At 49.6% G+C, this 25,088-nt stretch overlaps 1 protein-coding gene across 3 annotated transcripts in view; it reads right to left on the bottom strand.

The window, feature by feature from the left end:
• Nucleotides 1-379: 379 nt before the first annotated feature.
• DSCAML1 (DS cell adhesion molecule like 1) overlaps nucleotides 380-25,088 on the bottom strand; it is a 346,450-nt gene continuing 321,741 nt past the window's right edge. The window contains exons 20-33 of one of the 3 annotated variants that reach the window (XM_053593394.1): nucleotides 20,829-20,968; nucleotides 14,544-14,697; nucleotides 12,317-12,434; nucleotides 11,818-11,981; nucleotides 11,487-11,585; nucleotides 10,560-10,748; nucleotides 9,855-10,142; nucleotides 7,950-8,105; nucleotides 5,545-5,575; nucleotides 5,232-5,350; nucleotides 4,681-4,833; nucleotides 3,892-4,086; nucleotides 3,057-3,368; nucleotides 380-1,402 (exon numbers count right to left, since the gene is read on the bottom strand). In XM_053593394.1, coding sequence (XP_053449369.1) covers nucleotides 930-1,402; nucleotides 3,057-3,368; nucleotides 3,892-4,086; nucleotides 4,681-4,833; nucleotides 5,232-5,350; nucleotides 5,545-5,575; nucleotides 7,950-8,105; nucleotides 9,855-10,142; nucleotides 10,560-10,748; nucleotides 11,487-11,585; nucleotides 11,818-11,981; nucleotides 12,317-12,434; nucleotides 14,544-14,697; nucleotides 20,829-20,968 — 2,591 coding nt within the window. In that variant the 3' untranslated portion in view covers nucleotides 380-929. Of the gene's footprint in view, nucleotides 1,403-3,056; nucleotides 3,369-3,891; nucleotides 4,087-4,680; nucleotides 4,834-5,231; nucleotides 5,351-5,544; nucleotides 5,576-7,949; nucleotides 8,106-9,854; nucleotides 10,143-10,559; nucleotides 10,749-11,486; nucleotides 11,586-11,817; nucleotides 11,982-12,316; nucleotides 12,435-14,543; nucleotides 14,698-20,828; nucleotides 20,969-23,807; nucleotides 24,209-25,088 lie in introns of those variants that run through there. The other 2 variants (XR_008380577.1, XR_008380576.1) reach the window with 2 other exon arrangements.

A 25,088-nucleotide genomic window follows, 5' to 3' on the forward strand; every position in this document is an offset into this window, starting at 1 on the left:
GTGTGCAGCCACGTCTCCCTGTTCTCTCCCAGGGGAGGGAAGCTGGTAGACAACCCCTCCCCATCCAGGGCTCTCCTGTACTTGGTGAGCCAAGGTTACCTCATTTCATCTGCTACAAGCTTCCCTCAATTTTCAGTTAAGGAAACTGTGGCGCAGAGAGGTTTAGGCGCTTACTGAAAGCCACAGAGCTGGTCCCCCTTAGAGCTGGCATAGTTCTGAGAACAGGAGAGGACGCACCCTGGCTAATTGAAAGCCTTTTATAAAGCTTAAAGTGTGGCGTGAAAGCCCAGGATTCTTACAAAGTCTCTTCACAAGAGACAGGCAGAGGTCTCTCCTCCCTCCCCACTGGTCCTCGCCAGATGGGAAAAAAGCTACCACCTAGAAACATAACCTTTATTGCACACGGCGCTGGGTCTTTTTTCATAGAAAAAGGTATTAACACATAAGCATCTGCAAATTGAAGCAACTCCTGGTTTTCTTGGAACAGTAAAATCGCATGCAGTGTCTCTGAGTTGTGTCTTTGTCAAAACCACCTAGATTGGAGGGGGGTGAGTAGGAGGGAAAAAATTGCTGAGTCTTTGTGCCTCTGTCTCAAAATAGGGTGAGAGAAATATATAGATATATAGCTCGTCGATGTGTCCCTATCTCTATATATGTATATATATCTCCACGCGTATTTTGTGGGGTGGGGGATTTGACTTGTACTGTCAAATTCTTTGTGCCCTGGCTTCATGGAGAAGAAGAAAATAGTTTTCATTTGTACAAAAGAGTTCTATGTACAAGCGTTCATGACTTGGGGGTTTTTGCTCTGTCGTTGGTTGATTTTTGTCTGTCAGTTTCATATAAATAATGCAGGAAACAGCCAAGTTGGTGTGTGAGGGCTGAGGTGCAGCGAGGTCCCAGCGTAGCCAGCTCTTCCTCACCGTGCCCTACACCAGGGTGTAGGATTTGGAGTAGGCCCCGGCCCCTTGCTTCTGAGACCTCCCTACTGACGTGCTCATCTCAAGAAGTGAGTCCCTGGAGCCCCCCATTTTGGTGTGTGGGCCCCCGGCCCGCGGAGGCTCGGTGCTGGGGGCCGGAGGGGCAGCGCTGGGGGCAGCAGGGGGCTCAGCAGGGGTGGGGCCAGGTGCTGGGGGGGCCGTGCCGGCTGGGGGTGCTGGCATGGCCAGAGTCCTCTGAGGTAAGGTGGCCGTGGAGGCGGCGGCGGGGGCCCCTGGGTGTGGGAGGCCCAAGGGCTTGCTGGCAGGGTCCAGGGTCAGGTGGCGAGCCTGGGGGTGGTAGGTTCGAGCCAGGTTCCGGATAGAGGCCTCACGGGGTGGGACCACAGGGCAGGGCTCACGTCCATCTGCCTTTCGAAAGAAGGCCTCTGACTTGGCATACAGGGGCAGGTTGCAGTAGTCACCTGGAAGCAGAGAGGCAGAGGATGTTGGAGGCAGAGGCCTCTGGGAACCAGCTTGTTCACCCCCACCCCACCTCAAGTCCCCTTCCTCTCCCTGATCTGGCTTAGGAGCCCCTCCACCACCTGGGCAATAAAGAAGAGAGGAAGGATCAGGTCCTTGACCTCTCTGAGCCTCAGTTTCCTTATCTAATGATCATATTGAGAGGAGTGAATGAGATGAAGTAGGGAAAGTGCTGTGGCTGGCGCATCTAATAGTTGCTCAATAAATTGAGCCTTGTTCAGTGATTACTACAGGCTGGTCAGCTTTAGGTGTGGAGAGCCCACAGGACTTCCTGACAACTCTGGTTGCCAGAAAGCTTTTCTTAACCCTGAGGATGAAAGGAATATCGTTCCCTGTCACTGCCTTAATTTCTTTTCTTTCTGTTTTTTTTTTTTTTTGAGACAGAGTCTCACTTTGTTGCCCTAAGTAGAGTGCCGTGGCATCATAGCTCACAGCAACCTCAAAATCCTGGGCTCAAGCAATTTTCTTGCCTCAGCCTCCTAAGTAGCTGGGACTACAGGTGCCCGCCACAATGCCCGGCTATTTTTTTGTTGCAGTTGTCATTGTTGTTAGCAAGCCCAGGCTGGGTTCGAACCCGCCAGCCCCGGTGTATGTGGCCGGTGCCCTAACCACTGAGTACAAGGCTAAGCCTCTGCCTTAATTTCTTAAGCTGCCTCCATATGGCATCTTCCCAGACTCCACATCCCACCCCCTTTGCTCCGTGAGCATCCGCTTCTATCACCTGCCAGCCGTGCCAGGCACCAGCCCCCAGGATTGGTTAATACTGTCTGCATTTTGCAAGTAAAGAAACTGAGGTTTAGAGAGATTGAAGAATTTGCCCAGATTCACACAGTTAGAACGTCATTCAGGGCCACTGGTCTTTGAGGACTTTCTTTTACTCCAGGTTCTTCTTTAGATGCCCTGGAGCCCCTGCCACCGCCCCCTGCCTGCGAGCGCAGCCAGTGCCAAGCAGACCAGATTCTGCAGTGTTGGGTAATCTGTGCTTTGTACCCTGTGTCCTCAGTGTCTGCCGAGGGATCCCCCGGGCAATCCTAGACCTGCTCTCCCAATCTCTGAGGTCATAGGCTGTGGCCAGGCCCCTGGGGTCAAGTTCCCAGGCAGGCCAAGTCTCTGCCCACCATGACATATGCCTACCGTGGCTGAGCTGCCAGGTTTGATATTATGGGTCTGGATTAAGTGCAACTAACATTGAGGCCAGAGGCCATTGGTGGAGACCCCATGAGGGGTCACTTTCCATCCTGTCACAGCTTCTGATCAAGGGAGTGATCAGCACTTAATAAGACTCTACTATAAGCCACGCCTCTATATCATTTTTAATACCTATTATGACAAAGCTAAGAAGATACTACCATTTGCATTTTTCAAATGAGAACATTAAGGTTAAAGAGGTTAGGTGACTTGCTCAAGGCCATAAACATATTAGGAGACAGAGCCAGGACACTGAGAGCTCTCAAGTTCATGCTCTTTGGGCTCCCCTGCACTGCCAAGGAGCCAAGCGGGGCTGGCCGGACCTAGGGGCTGGTAGGACTAGATCTAGCCAGGCCTTGTGGGATTGGGGCCAGGGGACACAGCCCAGGACATGGCCTGACCACTCACTCTTGTTGGCCCGGTGAGGGATGGGCACAGCCACATTTTTGCCCCGGTCAGCATCCTGGGGCTTGGGTGGGGAGGCAGTAAAGCGGCAGATGCCGGGCTCGGAGGGCGTGCTCATGGAGGTCATGCTGTCAGCGTTCTCGTTGGTGCCCGTGGTCATCTGGTCGGAGGAGCTGTCAGAGATGAAGCACTCTGTGATCTCGAACTTGGCGTGCTGCAACTGCTCCTCCAGCTTGGCATGCTCGTAGGCCCGGGCCAGCTCCTCGTAGGTGGAAGAGGCACTCTCAGTGGATACCATGCTGTTCCGTCCTTTGTCTGGGGACAGAGAAGGCGTGGGGTTCAGAGGAAGGGAGTAGTTATGGGGAGAAGCGTGCAAATGAGACCAGACTGAGCAGTTCCCCTGCTCCTAACCCCAGCAGCCATTTGAAATCCTGGTCATGATCTTGTCACCAGAATGATAAGCTCCTGTGAGGGTGGCAGTGGTGGCAGAAGTGGGGTCTCTGGTTAAAGAAAGGCAGAGAATATTTCATTCTTAAAAATAAGTGACCAACCCCTGAACACCCCTACTTCCTATTTTCTCCAACAAATATCCTTTGTACCATTTTCTGTGACAATTTTTGGGGAGAGCACAATGAAATCTTTGACCAAGCAGAACTCCGTGAGGTCAAGTGCTTTTGTCCCAGCTACATGGTGAATCAGTGAGCAGCTAGAAATGAAATTGACTTGTGTCTTGGCCCTCATGAGCTGACGTGTAGGCGTTGGGAAGAATGGAAGATGGAGATGGATGCTGGGGAACTGGAGGAGGGTGGGCAGCTTGCAGGCAGGGCCTTGGGCACACCTGTGTCCTGGGACAGACTGGCGCTGTAGCTGTCACTCTCAGTGACAGTGACACCATGCTGAGAGCCCACGGTGCGCCAGTCTGAGGTGAGGGTACGGGCCGGCGTGGAGGCCTGGCACTTGGTCAGTGTCCACTGGCTTGAGTACCGGTTCCGGGTGCTGTGGGCTGACTTCACATTCTTCCTGGACACTGGATCTGGACAGAGGGAAGCAAAAAATAACACCCTCCAATTGAGGACACGAGGGCTTGGGCAGCTGGTGTTTATCAGAAAGGGGCAGTGGGAGCAAAGGAGGAGGCAGAAGCAGCCTCAGAAGCTCCCTTGGGAATGCTGACCAAGCTGCCTTTCTTGACCCCATGGCTGGCCCCAGAATAGAAGAATCAAGGTTGAAACCAGTGGACGGCATCCTGGCTCTCCACTCTTACCCTATCTTTTCTTGCCACTTGGAAAAGAATGTGAGGTCCTCTCCTGACTGTCCATTCATTCCCTACAGTCCTTGATGTCCTTATGTCCAGAGTTACAGTACTTGAGATAGAGTACTCTTGTCCTTGGACAGCAAAAATGCCCAACAGGAAACTGAGGCTTAGAGAGATAAGGTTGGTGATATGCCCTAGGTCACAGCAAGTAGGTCTGCCCTGGAGATCTCTGGACTCTAACCACAGTGCCCTTTCCATTCTACTCCATTCTTCTCTTGCTTCTCCCCTCCACTTTTGTTTTATCACATCTGCCCCATGCTGTGCCCAAGACACCATGTATGAGAAGAAGGCTGTCTCCCCGGGAATAATGCATACTGGTTCCTGGTCGGATGTCAGACATGTCGATGAGGGGTCCTGTGCTCTGGATGAGGGCTGGGTGGTGCAAGGAGACACCAGTACAGAAACTCTGTGGGTTGACAGCTTGGCTGAACTCAGCATCTGTCACTGGAATGGTGGCCTTGTCATCTCCTAGGGGAAAGAAAGACAATCACCAGGAGTCTTTTCCAAATTTCTCTTCCCAAATTTCTTTGTCTTTTTGTTGTTGTTGTTGCAGATGTTTAGTTGGCCAGGGCTAGGTTTGAACCTGCCACCCTCAGTGTATGTGGCTGGTGCCATAACCACTGTACTACGGGTGCTTAGCCAAATTTCTTTGTCTTTATCCAATACTATAATTCTCCCTATTGGACAGAGGAGAAAGCTTAGCCTGGGAGACAAGCTGCAGTGAGTTCCAAGATTGTTGAATTGTTGACGGGGCTGCTGCCAGAACCCTGAGCACTGCCAGGAGGGCTGGTGGTTGCCCTCCATGGGTTGAAGCCTGGGGAAGCACACCAGAGCAGGACAGAGAGCTTGTGACACCTGTCACTCACCCAGCTGCTTGATGCCCTCTTTGTCTTCGATGAGCAGCTGGACCCTGGGGATGTCGATGTGTAGCCGTGGGCCCTGGGGTGGCCCTTTCACAGGGGTGTCAAAGCTTCGGTTGTTCTTGCTATGGAAGAGAAGGTTGGGAGGTAGGTGGCTGGGGAGATAGGTGGCCATAAGGGATTGGGGGAGAGGGCTTTGCAGGACAGTGGCATCTTAGAAGCCTGTCTCCTACCATGGAAGTACAAAGGGAGGCTCCAGAGTCCCTTGCAGGGGAGAAGGGAAAAGGGAGGAGAGAGGAAAGAGCTCAGGGATACCCACCTTATCAACATTTCTGCCAAACTCTTTGCATCTGTGAAACAATAGAGAGGGGGGCCTGGGTGAGAACGAGGTTTTAGCAAGATGACATTTGGAAAAGGCATGGGGAACCAGTGGGAGAATTCGCTAAAATGGGGCCAATGCTGGTTTCCTATGAAGCAAAAGAGAAATGTAAGGACCTACAGGACAGCCCCAAACATGACGAGGTTTCACTGCTCCCATTTCAGGATTTGGCTCAGGTCTGTTTTTTTTTTTTTTTTTACAAATAAAAATTGTACAAAATAGTATTTTGAAATATGTATACATTGTGAAATGGCTAAATAACATATGCATTACTTCATATATTAAAAAAAATTTTTTTTTGGTGGTGAGAACATTTAAAATAACTCAGCCATTTTCAAGTGTATGATACGAACCTTGTGTATTGTTAGTCACCACTCTGCACATTAGTTCCCTCAGGTCCATTTTCCTTTCCTCAGATTTTTATCTAATAGGGAGATTCTTCCCAAAGCATATGAGTGCTCCATCTACTTCATTAATTGACTCTATTTAAACAAGACACCTGGCTATGGGCATTCCTGGATGGTCTATCCTCAGTTATCTGCTGGAAGAGGAGAGCAGAGGATGAAGTAGAGGTGGTCAATGAGAAGCCCCAGATGACTAATTTTTTAAATCAACCAATAGATTTTGCTTCTCCTTTAGGGTATCTGTCCCTCAAAAGTCCATGGATAGATTTAGAGGTCTATGATTTGTCTCAGAGGAGCCTTGAATAAGATCAGGACTCTCAGATTAGGAATTTGAAAGAGAAGAGAATCAAAGGGCATTGTTAATCCATTAGCCCCTTGATAGCTGAGAATGATCTGTGCATCCAAACATCCATCCTTCCATCCATCCATCCTTCCTTCCATCCATCCATCCATCCTTCCTTCCTTCCGTCCATCCATCCATCCTTCCTTCCATCCATCCATCCATCCATCCTTCCTTCCGTCCGTCCGTCCGTCCGTCCATCCATCCATCCATCCATCCATCCATCCATCCATCCATCCATCCATCCTTCCTTCCTTCCTTCCATCCATCCATCCATCCTTCCATCCATTCTTCCATTCAACTATCCACCCATTCATCCATTTATCCATCTACTCATTGATCTAACCCATGCATCCGTTCATCCATCCAATCATCTAATCATTTATCCAATCCTCTAATTGTCTGTTCAACCATCCACCCATCCATCTAACCATGCATTCAATATTCATCCAACCATTTTTCCATTTATATATCTAACCTTTCATTCAACCATCTATACCACTATCTAACCACCTATCCAGTTATCCCACTATTCTAACCATTCTTTCATTCAGCTGTCCATCTATTTTGTCATACATCTAGCCATCAAAATATCCATCCATCCATCTAAGCATCTACCCATCTAGTTAACTGTTCATACAATCATCCATTATCTATCCATTCAACCATCTACTCATCCATCCATCCATCCATCCATCCATCCATTCAACCACCTATCCATACAACCATCTATCCATCCAGCCTTTCATTCAACCATCCAACGAATCATCTTTCCATTTATATCTTTCCACCCAACCATCTATCCAATCATCCAACCACAAATTCAATCATCCATCCATCTGGTCATCAACCATCCAACCATCCACTCAACCACCCATTCATCCATCCACCTAATTCCTGAACATCCTGAGGGATTAGTCATTCCCTCTTCTGTGTTATCATTTCCCACTGGCTTCTTACATTAGACCATGAACTCTATAAGGGTATCTCTAATGTCTGGCAATGTCTATGATCCAGCAGATCCAAAAACTGTTTTTCAAATAAGACAACAAACATTTATGAAGCAACTGATAGGTGCCAGACACTATATTAGGACTAGGGGAAATTGAAATAAATCAGTCCCATTTGTACCATACCATGGTAATAGGTGTTGGAAAAGGGGATGATATTCAAAGTAGTCAATGCTGACTTGGCATGGAAATTGCCCAGTCAGAACTGAGCATGGTCCTGGAGACTCCCTGTGGTTCTATTCCTTAGTGGATGGATCCTAGGAAGTTTGCAGTGATCCCATGTGAGAGAATGGAGCATCCAAGGTGCAAGGGAGAACGTCCAGTATATTTACCAACCAATATGGAAATGTTTAAATATTTTAACAATCAATGTGGCTTTACTAGTGTGTACCTCTAAATGTAAGCCGTGATTGGGGCAGGGACAAAGTGCTGAGGGCACAGAGGAGGATGTAGTGAACATCCAGGGGGTTTCAGAAGGTCTGAGTGGCAGCCCTTCCTTCATGGGGCACGGCCCCAAGCCAGGTGGTGCTGGGAGCTGCTCAGGGTGGCCAGCCAGCACCCGCTCCTGGAAAGCACAGGAAACTCTCCCACCTCGGAGCCGCTTCAGCCGTTTCTCTTTCCTCTTCTTGCGTACAATGAAGAGCAGTGCCACCCCGAGTGTGGCCAGGATGACCGGGCAGCCGATGGTAAACAGCTTCTTCACATCATCCCCTTCGCCCTGAGCAGACTTGATGGGTGGGATGGTGCCTGAATGGAGGTAAAGAAGGGAATCAGATGTCTCGTATGAGCCATCTGCTAGGCAGAGTCCCGTGGGTGAGCCAGGCCTCTGACCCTTCGGCTGCCCATGGTGACTGACCTCCACCACCTGGCATAGAGCCCTGATCCTCCCTTCTACTTCCCAAATTCTGCTCCCATCAGGACAGCCATGAAGAGTTATGCAGTTTTTACATTGCATTCTACTAATGCCTTTCTGGTGCTGTTTTAGAATTAGCCAGAAGTCTCAGGTTAGTCTCCTGCCTATTGGTGGTCAGTATTCAGTCCCAGAAAGTGGATTACTGGGCTTAACTTCCCATATCTAGCTGTGTGCATGGGGGAGTGGGTGACAAAGGCAGAGCGCGGGAAGGAGAAGGCAGTAGGACTCTGGGTTCTGTTCCCCGGATGGGGCCAAAACTCACTAAAAACCCTGGATCATCTCACTGCTCCCCCTTCCCATGGGTGAGACCCGATCGCCTTGGGCACCTGCAGGGAGGCGTGACACGCTCTCCTGCTGACATAACCCTCTCCAAGTACCGATCCTTGTCTGTTTCAAAGTTTTGCTTGAGTCACCTCCTTCATGAAGCCGTCCTTGTTTGAGCCCACCCTTTCTGATACTGCCTTTACTGTTCCCTTAACACACAGGTAGCCTTGGACAATGGCCCTGTAAGTTCAACCTTCTCTGTTCCTTCAGTGTCTCCTTGTGTGCATGCGCGCGTGTGGCGCCCCTATGGCAGACACCAGTTACATGTTCACCACATGTCCCTGTGCTTGTTTGGGTTTCCCAGACTTCCTGGCAGTTAGGTCAGACTCCACGACTAGTTCTGGGCAACAGTGGGACTAGTGATGTGCGCCACCTGCTGGCCGAGGCAGTTACAAGCCAGGTGCCTCTTCTCTTTCTCTCTTTGGCAACCCTGGAGGCTCCATGAGATGGGGTGGCTAAAAGATGGCCAAAGCCTCCAGGTTCCTGGCTGCTACACCACACTGGCAGAGTTCTTAAAGGGCAGGACTTCACCCCCAGCTCCGCCTCCTTTCTCGTCTCCCGGAAACAATGGATAGTGGACGGCACCTTCAAAGACTCTATGGTTGGTGTTGCTGACCTGTCTACCTGCCCGCTGTCTGTCTGTACAGCTGCTGGTGCGTCTGCCCACCTACCTGCCTGTTCCTTCACCTGTTAGCCAGCTTTTTCCCCTGCCTGCATTCCAGCCTGTTTTTCTTTTTATCTTTTTCTTTCTTTCTTTCTTTTTTTTGAGACAGAGTCTCAAACTCTGGGTAGAGGGCGTCATAGCTCATAGCAACCTCCAGCTTGGGCTCAAGTGAGCCTCCTACCTCAGTTTATCTATTTTTTAGTAGAATGGTGGGGGGGGGGTCTCACTTTTGCTCAGGCTGGTCTCAAACTTGTGAGCTCAAGCAATCCACCCAGATTGCTGGGCCTTCCGGAGTGCTAGGATTACAGGCGTGAGCCACCCAGCCTGGCTGTTTCTGCCTGTTTTTCTTTTTTTTTTTTTTAATAGTCTTTTCAATTTTTTTGTTTTTGTTTTTTTTGTGGTTTTTGGCCGGGGCTGGGTTTGAACCCTCCACCTCCGGCATATGGGACAGGCACCCTACTCCTTGAGCCACAGGCGCCGCCCCTGCCTGTTTTTCTATTTGTCCCTGTCTTTATGAGTCTGCCACTCTGCCCGCTTCCCGGACCCCATCCTGTCCCAGCCTCCATGCTGCCCTCTCCCACCCTCGCCGACTCACTGCCGTCGTAGTCCAGGGTGGCGAACTGGGCGGTCTCATTGCCGCAGCCAGCGCTGTTGCAAGCCCGCATGCGCAGCTCATACCAGGTCGCCTCTCGCAGTTCCGTCAGGAACACCTCCGTGGAGCTGTTGGCCCGGAGGCCCTGCCAGGCCCAAGTCCCCTTGGGCCGGTACTCCAGCACGATGGCTGTGATAGGGCAGCCCCCATTGTTCCAGCCCTGCAGGTTAAGCCGAGCATGTGTGGAGTTGATGTGGGTGAAGAGGTGTTGGTCTTTGCTGAAGGAGGGCTCTGGGGGCCGGAGGGAGAGAGAGAGGTTAGAGACTGAGGGGAGGAGGACTCGCGGGGCTGGAGAGGATTTCCATGGGGCACGTGAGACCGCAGGGTCTCTGGAGGGGTAACTGGTTGGCACAGACAGGAGTGGGGGTGCCCCAGGGAGCAAAGGAGGAAAAGGAGAGGGCAGAGAGGGGAAAGGCCTGGAGAGAGACCTCAGCAGAGGAGAGCCACTTTCTGCCACTCCTGGCTGGGAAATGGGACCAGCTTCTTCTAAGGGCTTCCTCGGATGCTCTGGTTGATGGAGGGAGACCCAGTTTCTTCCTTTACCACTCCCTGTGTCCCTGGGCCCCTCCTCCCCTCCGGCCCTGGGCCCCCGCCTGGCTCCTCCCCCAGCCCGATGCTCCAGTCCCACCCTTGTCCCCTGGGCCTCACCCCGCCCATGGGTCTTGGCCTCAATGATCTCGCTGATTCGCCCAGAGCCCACGCTGTTCTTGGCCGCCAGCTTCACCTTGTACCACGTGCCACACTTGAGGCTGTCCAGTTTGAAGGAGCGTTCGCTGGAGCTGATGAACACATCCTTCCACTCCTCACTGTTGTCCACTGAGTACTGCAGCACAAAGCCTGCCCGGGACATTTGCCAGGCTCAGCGGGGTACAGTGGGGCAGGGCAGGCACAGAAACCCTGCTTTGGGCTCCCCACCAAGCATCCCTGGGGGCCCGGGGGTGGGGGGGATGGCTCCAGGCAGGGGCAGAGTGGCCAGAAAGGGGCATATGCAAATCAGATGCAAAATGGAAGGATCCTGGGTCCAGCCCCTGTGTGAGTTTCTGTCTTCAGCTCCAGTGTTAGGGTTTAGCAGCCAAAGTGGGGAGGGAGCAGAAGACCGGAGCTGTGAGGTTTATAAGGACGCTGTGTGGGCCCCTACACTGCAGCTGTCAGGGTCCCCTGGAGCTTGTTAAAAATGCACATTCTCAGCCCCCACCCCAGACCTGATGAATCAGAGTCTGCCCTTGCACAAGACACCCTGGTAGTTCACATTCACATTCGAGTTGGAGACGCCCTGATTGAGTACATTTATCTACTTTGATAGAAGGGGAAACAAGGCCTAGAGAGGAAACAGACTTCTCCAGGCCCACATGGCTCACAGTGGTAGTGGGGTGGTGGTTTACTAAAGCCCAGACAGGTCAGCCAGCACACTTTCTCCGGTGCGTGGGGAGTAACTTTCTTGTGGCTGAGTCACTCCCCCAGACCCTATCATTTCCTGGGTTTTACAGGGACAACCTGTGGGACCAGGTGAAATCCTTTCCCTGGGGCCCAGAATCCCTCCTGAGTCTTCCCGTCCTCCTCCAGACCCCTCCTCACCTCGGATGGAGCTGCCCCCATTGTCACCTGGAATCCAGGTCAAAGTGATGGATGAAGCGGAGGTTTTGGAGACAGTGAGACGCGGCTGGTCTGGGGGCACTGTGAAGGGAAAGCCACCAGCCCTCAGGGCAAAGGGTGAACCCAATGATGGGGGGTGTCGGGAGCTTGAGGGCGGAGAGGTCCTGGCTCTTCCAGGCTCCCAGTCCTGCTTCTTACCCCTCTCTCCTTACTGGCCACCTGCACCTCTGCCCCACCAAGGTCTGTCTCCCCAGAGATATCACCATCTCCTTCTGCCCCTTCTCCATCCCTGTTACCACCTGCTGAGTCTCACCTTGCACCAGAAGGTTGACGATGATGGTGTCAAAGCCACCAGTGTTGGTGGCCGTGCAGGTGTAGTAGCCCGAGTCCTCGGCCTTCACAGCACGCAGCAGCAGTGTGCCGTTGGTGTGGATGAGCCGGTGGCCATCCATGGACACAGGGATGGCCGAGTCTTCACTACCAGGGCAAGGGGTAGGGTGAGTTATGGCAAGTGTTCCGCATTGTGAGGCCCTCCCCCTGGTGTAGGCAAATAGAGCTGGGAGTGGAGGAAGGCTTCCCAGGGAACCCTGGGTTCTTGGGGTTTTGCTCAGCACTTCCTGGATAACTTGGCTTCTTTAAGCACCCAGGGAAGGGAGATCCTTCATTCCTGGCCAAAGGGAGCCAGGGAAACCAGGCCTGCTTGAGAGAGCAGTAGCTGTGTACCCTGCACAAGGACACCCCAGAGTCTTGTCATCAGGGGTCTTCTGTCCCTTCTCTGGAGCACCTCATCCCTCCAGCGTCTCACTGCTCACCTGTCCTTGGTCCATTTCACAGCAGGGGCTGGATCTCCCACTGAATTGCAAGGAAGCCGGACATCTTTCATCCAGGGTGTTGTCACAGTGCCCCCGAAAGAGATGATCTTTGCTGGTGCTACCGGGAAGAGAGGATGAGGGTCACCCCACTTCTACCCCTGAACGTGCCCTGACCCCCCTTTCTTAGGACTCCCCAGATTTACAGTTTGAATCCCCTGCCCCCATCTGACTCTCCACCTTGAGCTTGGGTAGACATCAGGGAATTTCTGCTGGGAGTCACTGACTCAACCAACATTTCTCAGAGACCTCTCATGAGCCAGGTATCACGTGAGGCTCTGAGGAATCAAAAAGTGAATAAGATGTATTTCCTATCCTATTCTCAAGTTGTCTAAGAGGGAGAGTGTCATTACAGGGTGCAAAATACTCTGGTGGGAATGAACTCTGCCTGTTATGTGAGTTGGGGAGGCAATGGCTGGGGAAGGCTTCTGAAATTGGAGACTTTCTTTTTTAAAGAGGGTCTTGCTTTATTGCCCGGGCTGGAGTGAGGGGCATGATCTGCAGCCTTGAACTTCTGGGCTTGAGTGACCCAGATTTAAAGGACCAAGTGCCCCAGTGCCTCAGAGGGTCAGAGGGGGCCCAGGGAGCTGAGGCCCTTCTTGGGTGAAGGGAAAGCAGCTGTGAGGCCGGGGTGAGGCGTGGAGCTGGTCTCTGAGGGCAGTGCAGGGCGATGGGGCTCCTAGAGTAGAGGAGGCCTGGGGGGCTGCTGCAAGGAGGGAGAAGGGCTGCTCGGGGCCAGACGGAAGGGCCAGGCAGAGGGGCCCAAGTTAAGTCACACTCCACAGGGGGCACTGAGCAGCCTGGGGGCCCAGGGCGCATTTGAGGTTCTCTAGAGACCCAGTTCCAGATCTGATTCTTCCATGAGCTGGGGCTGGCTGCTGGAACCTCTGTGGCTCAGGTCTATGCACAGGTGTGCGAGTATGTGTGGGGGGCAGCAGTGCTTGGCTCCTGCCTCTCAGGGCAGCCATGAGGGAAGACACGAGGGCACATGTGTACCTGTGTTCTAGGAAGTACAAAGCCCTCTAGGAGCGAGTTCTATTTAATGCCACAGGATAAGGGGCCAGACTTCTGCCAAGAGACCTATGTTCTTAGACACCACAGGCTCTAGGAGAAGGGGTCTGGGAGGAAGGAACGAGGGGTTGGAGCTGCCGCAGAGGAAGCAGGGTGGGTGGTGGCGCAGAGGCTGAGTGGAAAGAGCTGTCACTCAGAGCGGGAAGAGCTAGCCCACCCCTTGTCAGGTGTTCCTGCAGACCACGCCACTCCTGTCTCAGACCGCTCAGCTGTGGAATGGGACGACACACCCTTTGGCAGGGCAGCTGGGAGCCCCTGGCCTGCTGTGGGCCTTCCCTCAGACACGGCTAACTCAGCCTGCGGCAGGGGAGGGCTGCTGCTCTTGTGTTTGAGCCAAGGGTAGCTCAAGTCACCCCAGGAAGGGTGCTGGGCTGAGCAAGCACAAACCTCTTCATCAATCTGGCTGCTGGGACCCCAGGGCTTGAGAGCCAGGGGCTCAGTAGTGGCAGGGAATAGAGACGGGGAGAGATGAAGGGCACCAGGAGGTCTGGAGGCCAGGAGAGGACCTATAATCCTGGGCTGGTCGTGGCCAGTTCCCACTCTCCAGGATCGGCACAGTCTTCTCTGGGTAGCTGCACCCGGGAGCTGGGGTGAGGCCCTGGAGCTGTCTTTCCTCTGAAAAGTGGGGTGCCCTCCAACACCACACTCTTGTCTGGGTCAGGGATTTGGTGGGACACTTCTATTAAGGTCTCATTCCCCTTCTCAGCAGTGGCACTGTCCCTGTTTACAGGAATCAGCAGTGGCACCTGTGCCTCAGGGGTCCAGGCTTCTGTAAGGAGCTATCCCTGAGCCTCAGCTCCTTGGGGATCAGGGCAGGGATGACCCCTTGTCTTTCAAGCTCGGATTAGGGTTTGGAGCCGGGACCAGGTCACCTGCCAGGATTCTGGGCTGGCTGCGGCCTGTTGTGAGGCACTCCTGGAGTCAGGGGGCAGCAGAGGCCTAGTCTTGGGGGATGTTGGAGGGAGGCTAGCATGGCCAGCTCCTCACAGACAGGTCACAGACAGAGTGAAGGGAGAAAGTCCCTGTTTGGAGGAACCAAGATTTTGGAAGGGAGCTTTTGTGAGCACCTGTGCCTCTGCCCTGACCCTGGGCTTCTCACCCTTGCTGGCTGGCTCAATGGTGACCTTCTCGCTGCTGTTGCCCCGGCCGGCAGAGGTGACAGCGGCCACCCAGAGCAGGTACTGCTGCCCCCGGTTTAGGTGGGCGATCCTGTAGAAGAGCTGCTCGGGGCTCGTCTCATACTCGCTGGGAGCCTGCAGGGCAGAGGAGAAGAGACCCTGAGAGGCAGCGCCAGGGCCCCGGAGCCTCCAGCCTCCAAGTCATCCTCAGGGCCCTGGGCTGGGAGGAGGGGATGGCAGGTCAGGGTGAGAGGCCAGGTTTCAGTCCAGTTTACCCGACCCTAGTTTTGAAATAGAAGTGGACAGTTTGCCCTGGACTTGGCCCCTGTGAGCTGACAGCCTGCTCTGCAGTGTTGCTGGCTCTTCCTCAGTTTACCTTTTTTGCTGATCCAAAGAGGTAACTGTGGCTTCAGGCCAGGGCATGCGAGGGTTTTGGGTGTGGGATGGGGGGAACCAGGAGACAGAAGAATGGGATAGGGAGGGTCCCAACATAGCCCAGAGAAAGGAGTCTTTGGGAAGAAGCTAGATTACTGCCTCTGTCTTATTAGGGTTGTAGACAGGCTCCTCCAGCCTGTCCCGGGCTCAGTCACCTCCCAGCCCTGCGTCTAATCACCACTCCATTCTGCAGGCGGCAAGCCCATTGGGGGAGGAAGGGGCAGGAGAGTAACCGTGAAAGCTTTGCTGGGCAGCACTTTATTAATGATTATTAGTGGTATAGATCGCCATATATATTTGTAGGTTATATAAATCCATAAATTTTTTTTAACAAAATGACAGTTTTGACAAGTTGCCAACAAAACAATATCAGATCCCAGTGGTTTTACCAGTTGCTTTGATGAAAAGATTATGTTGCCTTGGAAACCAGAGGCTCAGATATTGAAATGAATTTGAGAAGGAGCTTTTGATAAGCGCTAGTTTGCAGACCTCCTGTCAGCCTCTTCCCTGGTACAGGCGGGATGGGGCTGACTTTCATTTTATTTTATTTTTTGGTCAGCCCCAGGGTAGGAAGAGGAGGATAGCACCAGAGTCCCTTTGAAATCAGAGCAGAAGTCCAGGGAGGGGAAGCAGCCCTGGAACAGATGGGGAGCCCCGAGGCCAGAGGGAGCTAATAATGAGCTATCTCTGCAGACAGGGGGTCTTGCACACGCACGCTCACAGGCACACAGGCACACAGATGCATGTACACACATGCCAAGGGACAGACCTCCAGATAGACATGGGGCCACAGAGCGACATTTTCCATGCCTCATGGGATGGTTGAGGGGCCAAATGACTTTAAAAATAGGAGAAAACATCCTTTTTGGTCCCAGCCTGTCTGCAGGGAAATGTTAGGGAGAAGGCACAGGGGTCTGCAACACGCACAGAGCTTCCTGCCAGAGTCTTCCTCCTGCCCCCTTTGTGGGGCGGGGTGTGTCTGGTCCTCTAACCAGTAGGTCCCTACTGGGGGCAGGTACAGAGCCACCCTGAGCCCTGGTAGTTGGGAAGCTCTTTCAGGTTACAGCACTCGGGGGTCTGGTGTGCGTATCTGTGTGAATTACAGAGTTCCTATCTGTGCAAGAGTCCAGGGTGGCACAGTAGCTTCAACACCTGCCTTCCTTTTTTACTAGGCATATGACTCATGGTTGCTGGGGCCTCACTTTTCTCTCCCGCAAAGTAGGAAAGTAATATTATGGGTACCCTGTGTGGTGACTATGAGGCACAGTGAGGCGAGGCATGTGATAGTCTTTTGTAAACTAGGACATGTTCCTCTCTGGGTTTATTTTTGGTGAGGTAGAGGAGTGTGTGTATGCGTGCATGAGTATGCATGGAGAAGAGTTGAGTGCATTTGCTTGTGTATGTCAGTGTGTACCAAAGTGTACATTTGTGCCTACACAAGACAGGGACATTTGGCTTCCCCTCGAAGTATTAGCATCTTACCCTGATCCTGGGTGCCTTCCTTTTAACCTGCACTCCCCATGAATCTCCTGAAATCACCTTCAGAAGCACATGGTCATATCCACAAATTAAGAACCAACAGATCAAAGTTTCTTTAAAAAAGGAAAACAACAAAAGAACTATAGGTAAATATTTCTGTTTGTCTAATTATAAGAATAAAGGCAAAAATCATAAATAGAAATGCTTGATAAATTTGAATTTTGTAAAAAGCAAAACTACGGTGCCTCAAAAAGAGGCACTTATAGGCAACTTATATGGTAGAAAATAGTTATTATCCTTAATATGTAAGGAGCACTTACAAATCAATAAGAAAAACATAAGAAAACAGAATAGAAATATGTACAAAGGACATGAAATGACAATTATCGAAGGAAGAAAAACATGACCAATGACCGTATAAAAATAATTAGCCTAGCTAATAATCAAAGAAAGGCAATTTAAAAAAAGATACTTTAAAAAATCAAGCTGACAGAAACAAAACAAAAATAAGACTGGGATCAGCATAAGTGCAAAGGACAAGGCTGCTGGTTCACACCATACACACCACAGCTACCTACAATCCTGGTGGAAAAAACAAATTCGTACAAACTTTCTGAATGTGTATTCACATTCTTTGTGACTCTGAAATTCCTATAGAAATTTACCTTATGATAATACTGAAATATGTACATAAAGACGTTTGTGAAGAGTGTTCACAGATGCACTATTTATAATGGTGAAAATTTGAAAGATGCATTAAATGTGGAATAATGGGGGACTGGTTAAATAGATTATGTATAAAGAGCCATGTTTATGTTTTAGATCATGGTTTGTAGAAGAATATTCGTCCTACTGTTTGTAGGACAGTACCTATGTGTATTACGTGAAAAATGCAGATACGTAACATATGTAAAATTTTGTTGTGATTTTGTTAACCCCCTCCTCCCCAACAACCCCTAAGATATATGCAGATCAAAGACTGGAAGGCTACATACCAAAACATTGCCAGTGTTTATCTTTAGGGAGTGAGAGTACAAGTAATTTTAATTTTCCTCTTTATTCTTTTATATCTCCTACAGAATTTTCTATAATAAAATTGCATTATTTTTATAATCAGAGAACAATAACAAACGTACTAAAGTATTTGGTAAAATTTCTATTGGGACTCACTGTGCTTTTTTTTTTTTAGAAAGAGTCTCACTTTGTCACCCTCAATGCCATGGCGTCATAGCTCACAACCACCTCAAACTCCTGGGCCCAAGCTATCGTCTTGCCTCACCCTCACGTGGAGCTCGAACTACAAGTGCCCGCCATGACGCCTGGCTATTTTTTAGAGACGGAGTCTTATTCTTGCTTAGGCTAGTCTTGAACCCGTGAGCTCAAGCAATCCGCCTGCCTTGGCCTCCCAGAGTGCTAGGAATTAGAGGTGTGAACCACCGTGCCTGACCCATGCCTGGCTATTTTTTAGAGATGGGGCCTTGCTCTTGCTTAGGCTGGTCTTGAACTCATGAGCTCAAGCAATCCACCTGCCTCGGCCTCCTAGAGTGCTAAGACTATAGGCATGAGCCACTGTGTCTGGCCCTATCAGGACTCACTGTAGCTGGGACTGCACCAGGGGGTAACTCCTGAAGTGCCAGTGCCATACACTTTCTATTCTGAGCATCCTGCACCTATATACTCTCCTGCCAGCACTGTGAACACACTTAGCCTCGGGCATTCACCTCCACCCCCACGTTGTACCTGCGATTTACATCATCACCTACAGTGGCCTCACCCCTTGTAGTCCCCTCCCAGGACTGCTTTTCACAAATGGGTTTGTAATGCATTTTTTGAAATTTGGAATACATTTGTGCACAGTGACAGTGTCATGGTGGTTAGGTCCCCACGTCCCTCACTAAATTCAGCCTCCCTCCCCTCCTCTTGTCCCTAGTGTTCCCCAACATGGCCTCACTGAAGTTCTCATCACACCAGCAGACCTTGTGTGACACTGATGGGAATTTCCCCAGGAGAGAGAGGCTTCCTATGTGCTCAGGAAGAGGATAGGGGGAGGGTCCCAGGATCCCCAGCAGCAGGACGAGGGGGTGGGGATCTGGCGCTTTGTTCTGGGCCTTGGGAGAGGAGTCACAGCCACTCTGCTGAGGCCTCTTGAAGCCTGAGTAATGAGGCTGAGCACCTTGACACCAATCCTGTGAGAGACTCCAATATCAGAGGAGGAAATACTGCAAAAACCCAAGCTAGAGAATGACCACCCATCAGTGCGAGAGAAACTTGCCCGTATCTAAGGCTACACAGTGGTCAGGCTGCTCCTTATTCACTGGACACATTTTCAGTGACCATGATGTTCCAGGCATAGCACTTGGCAGCTGAGGACACAAACATGAAAAGATGCCGCCCCTGTCCCCACGGGGCCTCAGAGGCTGGTGCAGGAGATGGATACACGGACAGGAACTGCTGTCTCAGGCACTCAGTGTATGACAGAGGAGTGTGGAGTGTGCCATGGCAGGAATCAACAGAGGAAGGGTGTGGAGGTGGGAAAAGGCATGGGGGGGAGGGTTCAGCATGAGAAAAGCTTAGTGTTGTAAGAGCCCAGAGTGTTAGCGCTTGGGGAGGGCAGGGAGAGAGGGGAAAGCCACAGAGGATACGGCTGAAAATGCTGCCCTGGGGAAAAACCAAGTGTCTGTGCCGGTGGGGAGTAACTGGAGCCCTGATCCCCTGTGAGCAGGACACAAGCTCCCAACTCCACCCAGGGAGTACTCAGCTCTCATCTGCAGACTCCGTGCCCCGACAATTCCTCTCCTAGGTGTACACCCAAGAGAAATGCGTGCGTGTGAGCACCAGGAGACACGTGCAAGAACGTGCACAGTGGCGCCATTTGAATAGTTCCAAACTGAAAACTACCCCAGTCTTCAATCAATGGATGTCGACAGAGGGCACCACAGATAAGTCATTGTAATGTTCGCGCAAGACCAACAGCAATACAGGGGTGAGAATGGAGGATGAAAATATGGATGAAATTCACAAATTGAAAGCAATGTTGAGTGAAAGAAGCCAGATGAATGGCAAGACTCCATTTATACAAAGTGTGGAAAGAGGCAGCACTAATCTTTGTTAGTGAAGTCAGGATCGTGCTTACCCTGGCAAAGGGGTGGGTAGGGAAGGGGCACGAGGGGGTCTTTGGGGAAATTGTAATGTCTTGTTCCATCCTCTGGGTGCGTTGTAAAAATTCATGGAGCTGCACAGTTGTGATGTCTGCACTTTGTCACATGTGAGATGGAGAGAAGGGGGTGGCATCAGGGGGCTCTCCCCTCTGGTCATAGAACTCTGGCTCCACTGGTGAGGAGCTGGGCCACCTGCCACTCAGAGGGTGATTCAGAAAGACCACAGGAAAGCAGAGCATATAAGGAGGAGAGGATGACAGGATCACTGAGCAATTTCAGGGTGGCTTTCCTGGTGGCCAAGGGCTTGCCTGCAGATGTTTGGCTGATGGCCAGTTGTTGAGTGAGGGAGAAGCTGGCTTCCTATTTCTGCTCCCTGCTGCTGCAGCCCTGGTGACATCTCCCTGACAGTACCATGCCCCCCTTATGCACTCCCCTCTAGCTCTTGCTCCAACCTGGCTGGAAGCCCTCTGTACAGGTGTACTCTGGAGTGGCCACTCAGGCCTTTGCGGCCCAGTGGGTGGGGACAGTGACGGAGGCATGTTGTAGGATACGGGTGCATTTCCCACAGCCACCCCCACCCTCTCTTCCTGCCCTGTGGGGCTCCTCAGAGAGCTCAGTAGAAGGGCTGGGGCTAGTCCTGGGGCTGCCCCCTCTGTTCTTAGGTGTGGGCAGATGTCACAACCTCTCAGCTCTCTCCCCTTGCTGGGGCCTGGCCCTGGCCAGAGAGAGATGCTGTCCCCTTATTTCCTCTTCCCTTCATAAAGCCGGCTCCAGGCTGAGGTGCTCAGTCAGGGCACAGCTCTAAGGCCAGACTAACATGCTTTAAGATGATTCATTCCCAGATGTCACAGACCAGGCAGTCCCCAGTCATCAGCCCTGGGGCCTGCTTGGAGCATCCGCAGTCAGCCAGACCAGAAGAGCTGAGGTTAGCCTCATTCTCACCTGCCTGCCTGGTTATGACCGACCTGACTTAGGATCTCCAGGGATTGTGACAATCTTGCAGCTTCTGGAACAGAGAGCACCTAAGATGGTCACTGGGTAGGGCGTTAGCCACTTTGGGGTGACCAGTCTCCATTTTTATCTGTGAATCCAGGTAGAAGCTTGGATGCACGCAGCCCCAGGGTTGGCCTGGAAGCCAGCTGATTAAAAGGTTTCTTTTCTCCCATCCCCATCATCATTTCTCCCTGTACTTACCGGCTGGCCAGACCCTGGGCTGGAACAGAAGATGGTGTACTTGCGGATCACCCCGTTGGGCTTAGTGGGCGGGAGCCACGACACGACCACACTGCTAGCTGACGAAGGAACAGCTTTGATGCCAGCAGGGGGACCTGGAACTGTGCAGGGAGAAGTCCTGGTCAGTTTAGAGAAGGGAGAAGCACAGCCTTTGGGAAAGAATGATGGAGGGAGTAAGGAGAGGGTGGCAACTCAATCTGGGAGAACTTCCTGGAGGTGGAATCTTTAGCTTCCTTTAAAGAGGAGATGGTCTAGTATGATAAACAGGTGGGAGAGAAAGGTGATCATTTGGCTTGTGACAAAGTCTCTTAAATGGAGGTCCTCAGAGTGGCCAGAACCCAGGACTTAGGATAGGCTAAAGAGAAGCAGGACCCAGGAGGAAGTCATCTTGATACCTGTGATCTTAACCCCGCCCCCTTGTCAGTGTCCTTACTAACTAGAAGCCTATATTCAGGGGGAAAAAAAATCACACTGGCACTGGTCACTTTGCCCTTTTTTGGCCTGTAAGTTCCTTAAGGCTAAGACCACAATGTGTTTCCTGGTGTGAGCTGAAGGAATTGTCTTGGAGATGCTATGTAGGCCCTTTCTGGAGGGAAGTCTACCTTAGGAGTGATTAGGAAAAGGACTCTAGGCTCCCTCTCACCATCTCTGGGCCTGCCCAGCCTGGCTGGGACCCCAGGGCTCTGCCTGAGAGTCTAGAAGCTTCTTGTCCCCAGCCGACACTCTCCACCTTCACCTCCCTGCAGTATGGTTGTGCACTTGTCTTTCCTCTTAGGAGCTTTTATAATTCTTTGAGGATACTGATCATATCCTATTCAATTTATTTTACCTTTCTGAGCCTCAGTTTCCCCATCTAAACAGCAGAGATAATAACCACATTAAAAGATTGTAGTGCGAATTAGTGTTAATTAAAATAAAGCACTTAGCACAGTGTATACCACGCAGAAGACATTCAGTAAGTGGTAACAATATTTTCACATTCCTTTTCCCAACTCTCAGCTTGTGGAAACTACTTCAACTTTTTTGCTAGCAAGTGGTCAATAATTTGGGGCTAAATAAAATACATAGATGCAATATCATCATCTGTCCAAGTGCCTAAGCCCAGAAGCTAGGAATCATCCTCGATTTCCCCACCCCCTCTGCTGCAGCCCTGCCATTCCACCTCCGCCAGGTCTCTGAAGTTGTGGAGTCTCTGGATGGCTACTGGGTAAGTGCACTCATCACTGTAGTGTTAGTGTTCAAATCTATTCTTGCATGCTTTTTTTTCTTATTAGGTGTTGAAAGAAGTTTTTTTTCTTATTAGGTGTTGAAAGAAGTATGTTAAAAGCTTCCACTATGATTGTGGATTTGTCTATTTCTCTTCATACTTCATCAGTTTTTGTTTTGTATATTTTGAGGTTATGTTATTAGGTGCTTACACGTTTAAGATTGTTTTATTTGCCTGATACATTCTTCTTTTTTTTTTTTTTAATGTAACAAAGTGTCCGTCTTTATCTCTAATGATGATTTTGGCCTCAATGTATACTATGTTGGATATTAATATTATTTTCTATTAGACAGTTTACATGGTATGTCTTTTATTTTTTCCATTCTTTCATGTTGACTCTTTCTATATCCTTATGCTTTAGATGACTCCTATAAACAACACATATTTGGGTTTTGTTTTTTGTTAGCTTGTCTGAGAGCCCCTTTTTTTTTAAATTGAGGATTTTAGTGCATTTATCTTTACTGCAATTGCTGATATATATTTTAAATTTTTATTTATTTATTTATTTAGTTAATTAATATGGACAGGAGCTTCCTCTGTTGCCTGGGCTGAAGAGCAGTGGTGTGATCATAGCTCACTGCAGCCTGGGCTCAAGCAATCCTCCTGCCTCAGCCTTCTGAGTAGCTAGGACTATAGGTGAGCTACCACATTGGCTAGTTCACTTTTTAATTTTTATTTATTTATTTATTTAGAGACAGAGTCTCATTATGTCACCCTAGGTAGAGTGCCATGGTGACACAGCTTACAGTAACCTCAAACTTTTGGGCTTAAGTAATTCTCATGCCTCAGCCTCCCAAGTAGCTGGGACTACAGGCACCCAGCACAATGCCTGGCTATTTTTTTGTTGTAGTTGTCATTGTTCTTTGGCAGGCCCGGGCTGGGTTTGAACCTGCCAGCTCTGGTGTGTGTGGCTCATGCCCTAGCTGCTGAGCTACAGGCGCTGAGCCTGGATATTTTATTTTATTATTATTTTTTTTTTTGTAGAGATGAAGTTCTGCTATGTTGCTCCTCAATTCCTGGCCTCAAACAATCCTCCCATTTCGACCTCCCAGAGTGCTGGGATTAAAGGTACGAGCCACCATTCTCCACCTATACTTGGGTTTAAATATACCATCTACTAATTCTTTCTATTTGTCACACTTATTACTATTTTTCTTTTTCATTCCTTTTGTGTCTCCTTGTCAATTAAATATTTTTTCAAATTCTATTTTCCTCTCTCTATTAGCTTGACTATTACATATTTTTCCACTATATTTAGTGATTACTCTACAGATTACAACATGGATCTTTAGCTTACCCAAGTTCAATATGAATTGACACTTCTCAGACAATACAAAGGCCTTAGAACTTTCATTAACTCTCTTCCAATTTACATGCTTTATTGTGTATTTTATGCATCATCTCTATTTTATGCAGTCATTATTAATTTAGATTTACCTATATATTCACCATTTAATTGCCCTGCCCTCGTTGGCTACATCACTGACTTCCACCCAGGTTTATTTTCCTTCCAGTTAAAGAATGCTACTTAATATGTCTCCATGTTGGTGACAAATTCTCTTGGTTTCTATTTGTTTGAAAAAATCTTTATTTCATCTTAACCTTGAAGAATAGTTTTGATAGGCATAATATCATGGGCTGATAACTATTTTTCTTACACACTTTAAATATACCATTGCATTGTTTTCTGGCTTCCACTGTTTCTGGTAAGTTAGCTGACAATCTTGTTGTTGCTCTTTTGAAGACACAATCAGTCTTTTTTCCTCTGGTTGCTTTTGATATTTCTCTCTCTCTGTTTTTTAGCAACTTTATTATGATATGCTAAGTTGTAGATTTCTTTAATTTGTTGTTTGTGGGGTGTAGAGCTTCTTGAATTTGTGGATTGATATCTTTCATCAGTTTTGAACAATTTTCAGACACTTTCTCTTCTGTCCTGTTCGTTTTCTCCTCTTCTTTGGGATTTCCTCTCACTGCATCCTGTATGTCCTTGATACTCAGTATGTGGTCCATGGATCGGCAGCAGCATCACCTGGGAGCATGTTAGAAATGCAAAATCTCAGGTTCCACCCTAGACCTGCCAAATCAGAATCTGAATTTAACATGATCCCCAAGTGATTTGTGTACATATTAAAGTTTAAGAGTCACTTTTCTATGTCTCTTACCTGCTTTTTAAAAATTTTCATCCATTTGTCTTTCTGTGCTTTATCTGAATATTTTCTTCTGACCTAGCTTCCAATCCACTAATTATCTCTTCACCTGTGTCTAATATGTCTAAACCCATCTACTCTGTTCTTAATTTCAGATATTAGTAGTTTTTTCCCCTAGATTTTCCATAGGGTAGTTTCCAATTCTCTGAAATTTTCAGTCTTGTCAACCATCATTATCTTATAGTCCATGTTTGATAAAACCCACATTTGAGAACTTTGTGGATGTGTTTGTCTTGTGTGTCCTTTTTATTTCTTTCCTTCTGGCTTTTATTCATGTTTTCCCCATATTTTTTATTGTATGCCAGACACAGCATTTGCAAAATTATTTGTTGAAATAATTTGAGGCCTCAGATGATATCTTCCTAAAGAGAGGATTCATAATGGCTTCTGATATAACACCTGCATTCTGAGCACTAGCAATCTGGGATTGCTTCAATCCAATTTCCAGGACTGAGATGGTCTGAAGGTGAGCTGTCTACTTTTGATCCACTTTTACTCCTAGAGGGCTGTCCTTTAACTTAAAGTGAGAAGGATTCACCAGAAAGATCTGCACATTCTGGCAGGCCCTGACCTCCAATCCACATCTTTCTTACACTGTTTGGCTTCTCAGCCACTGCCTACAGATTCAGTAAATGTCCCCCAGGAAAACAGCTACGTGTATTACAAATGCAAGGCTCACTTCCTGGGCCTGTATTTTTCCTTGGATCCCTGCCCAGTGATTCTTCACTTTCCTGTCAGCTCTCTGAT

The sequence above is a fragment of the Nycticebus coucang genome, chromosome 6, assembly GCF_027406575.1.
Source record: "Nycticebus coucang isolate mNycCou1 chromosome 6, mNycCou1.pri, whole genome shotgun sequence".
NCBI classification, from domain to species: Eukaryota; Metazoa; Chordata; class Mammalia; order Primates; family Lorisidae; genus Nycticebus; species Nycticebus coucang.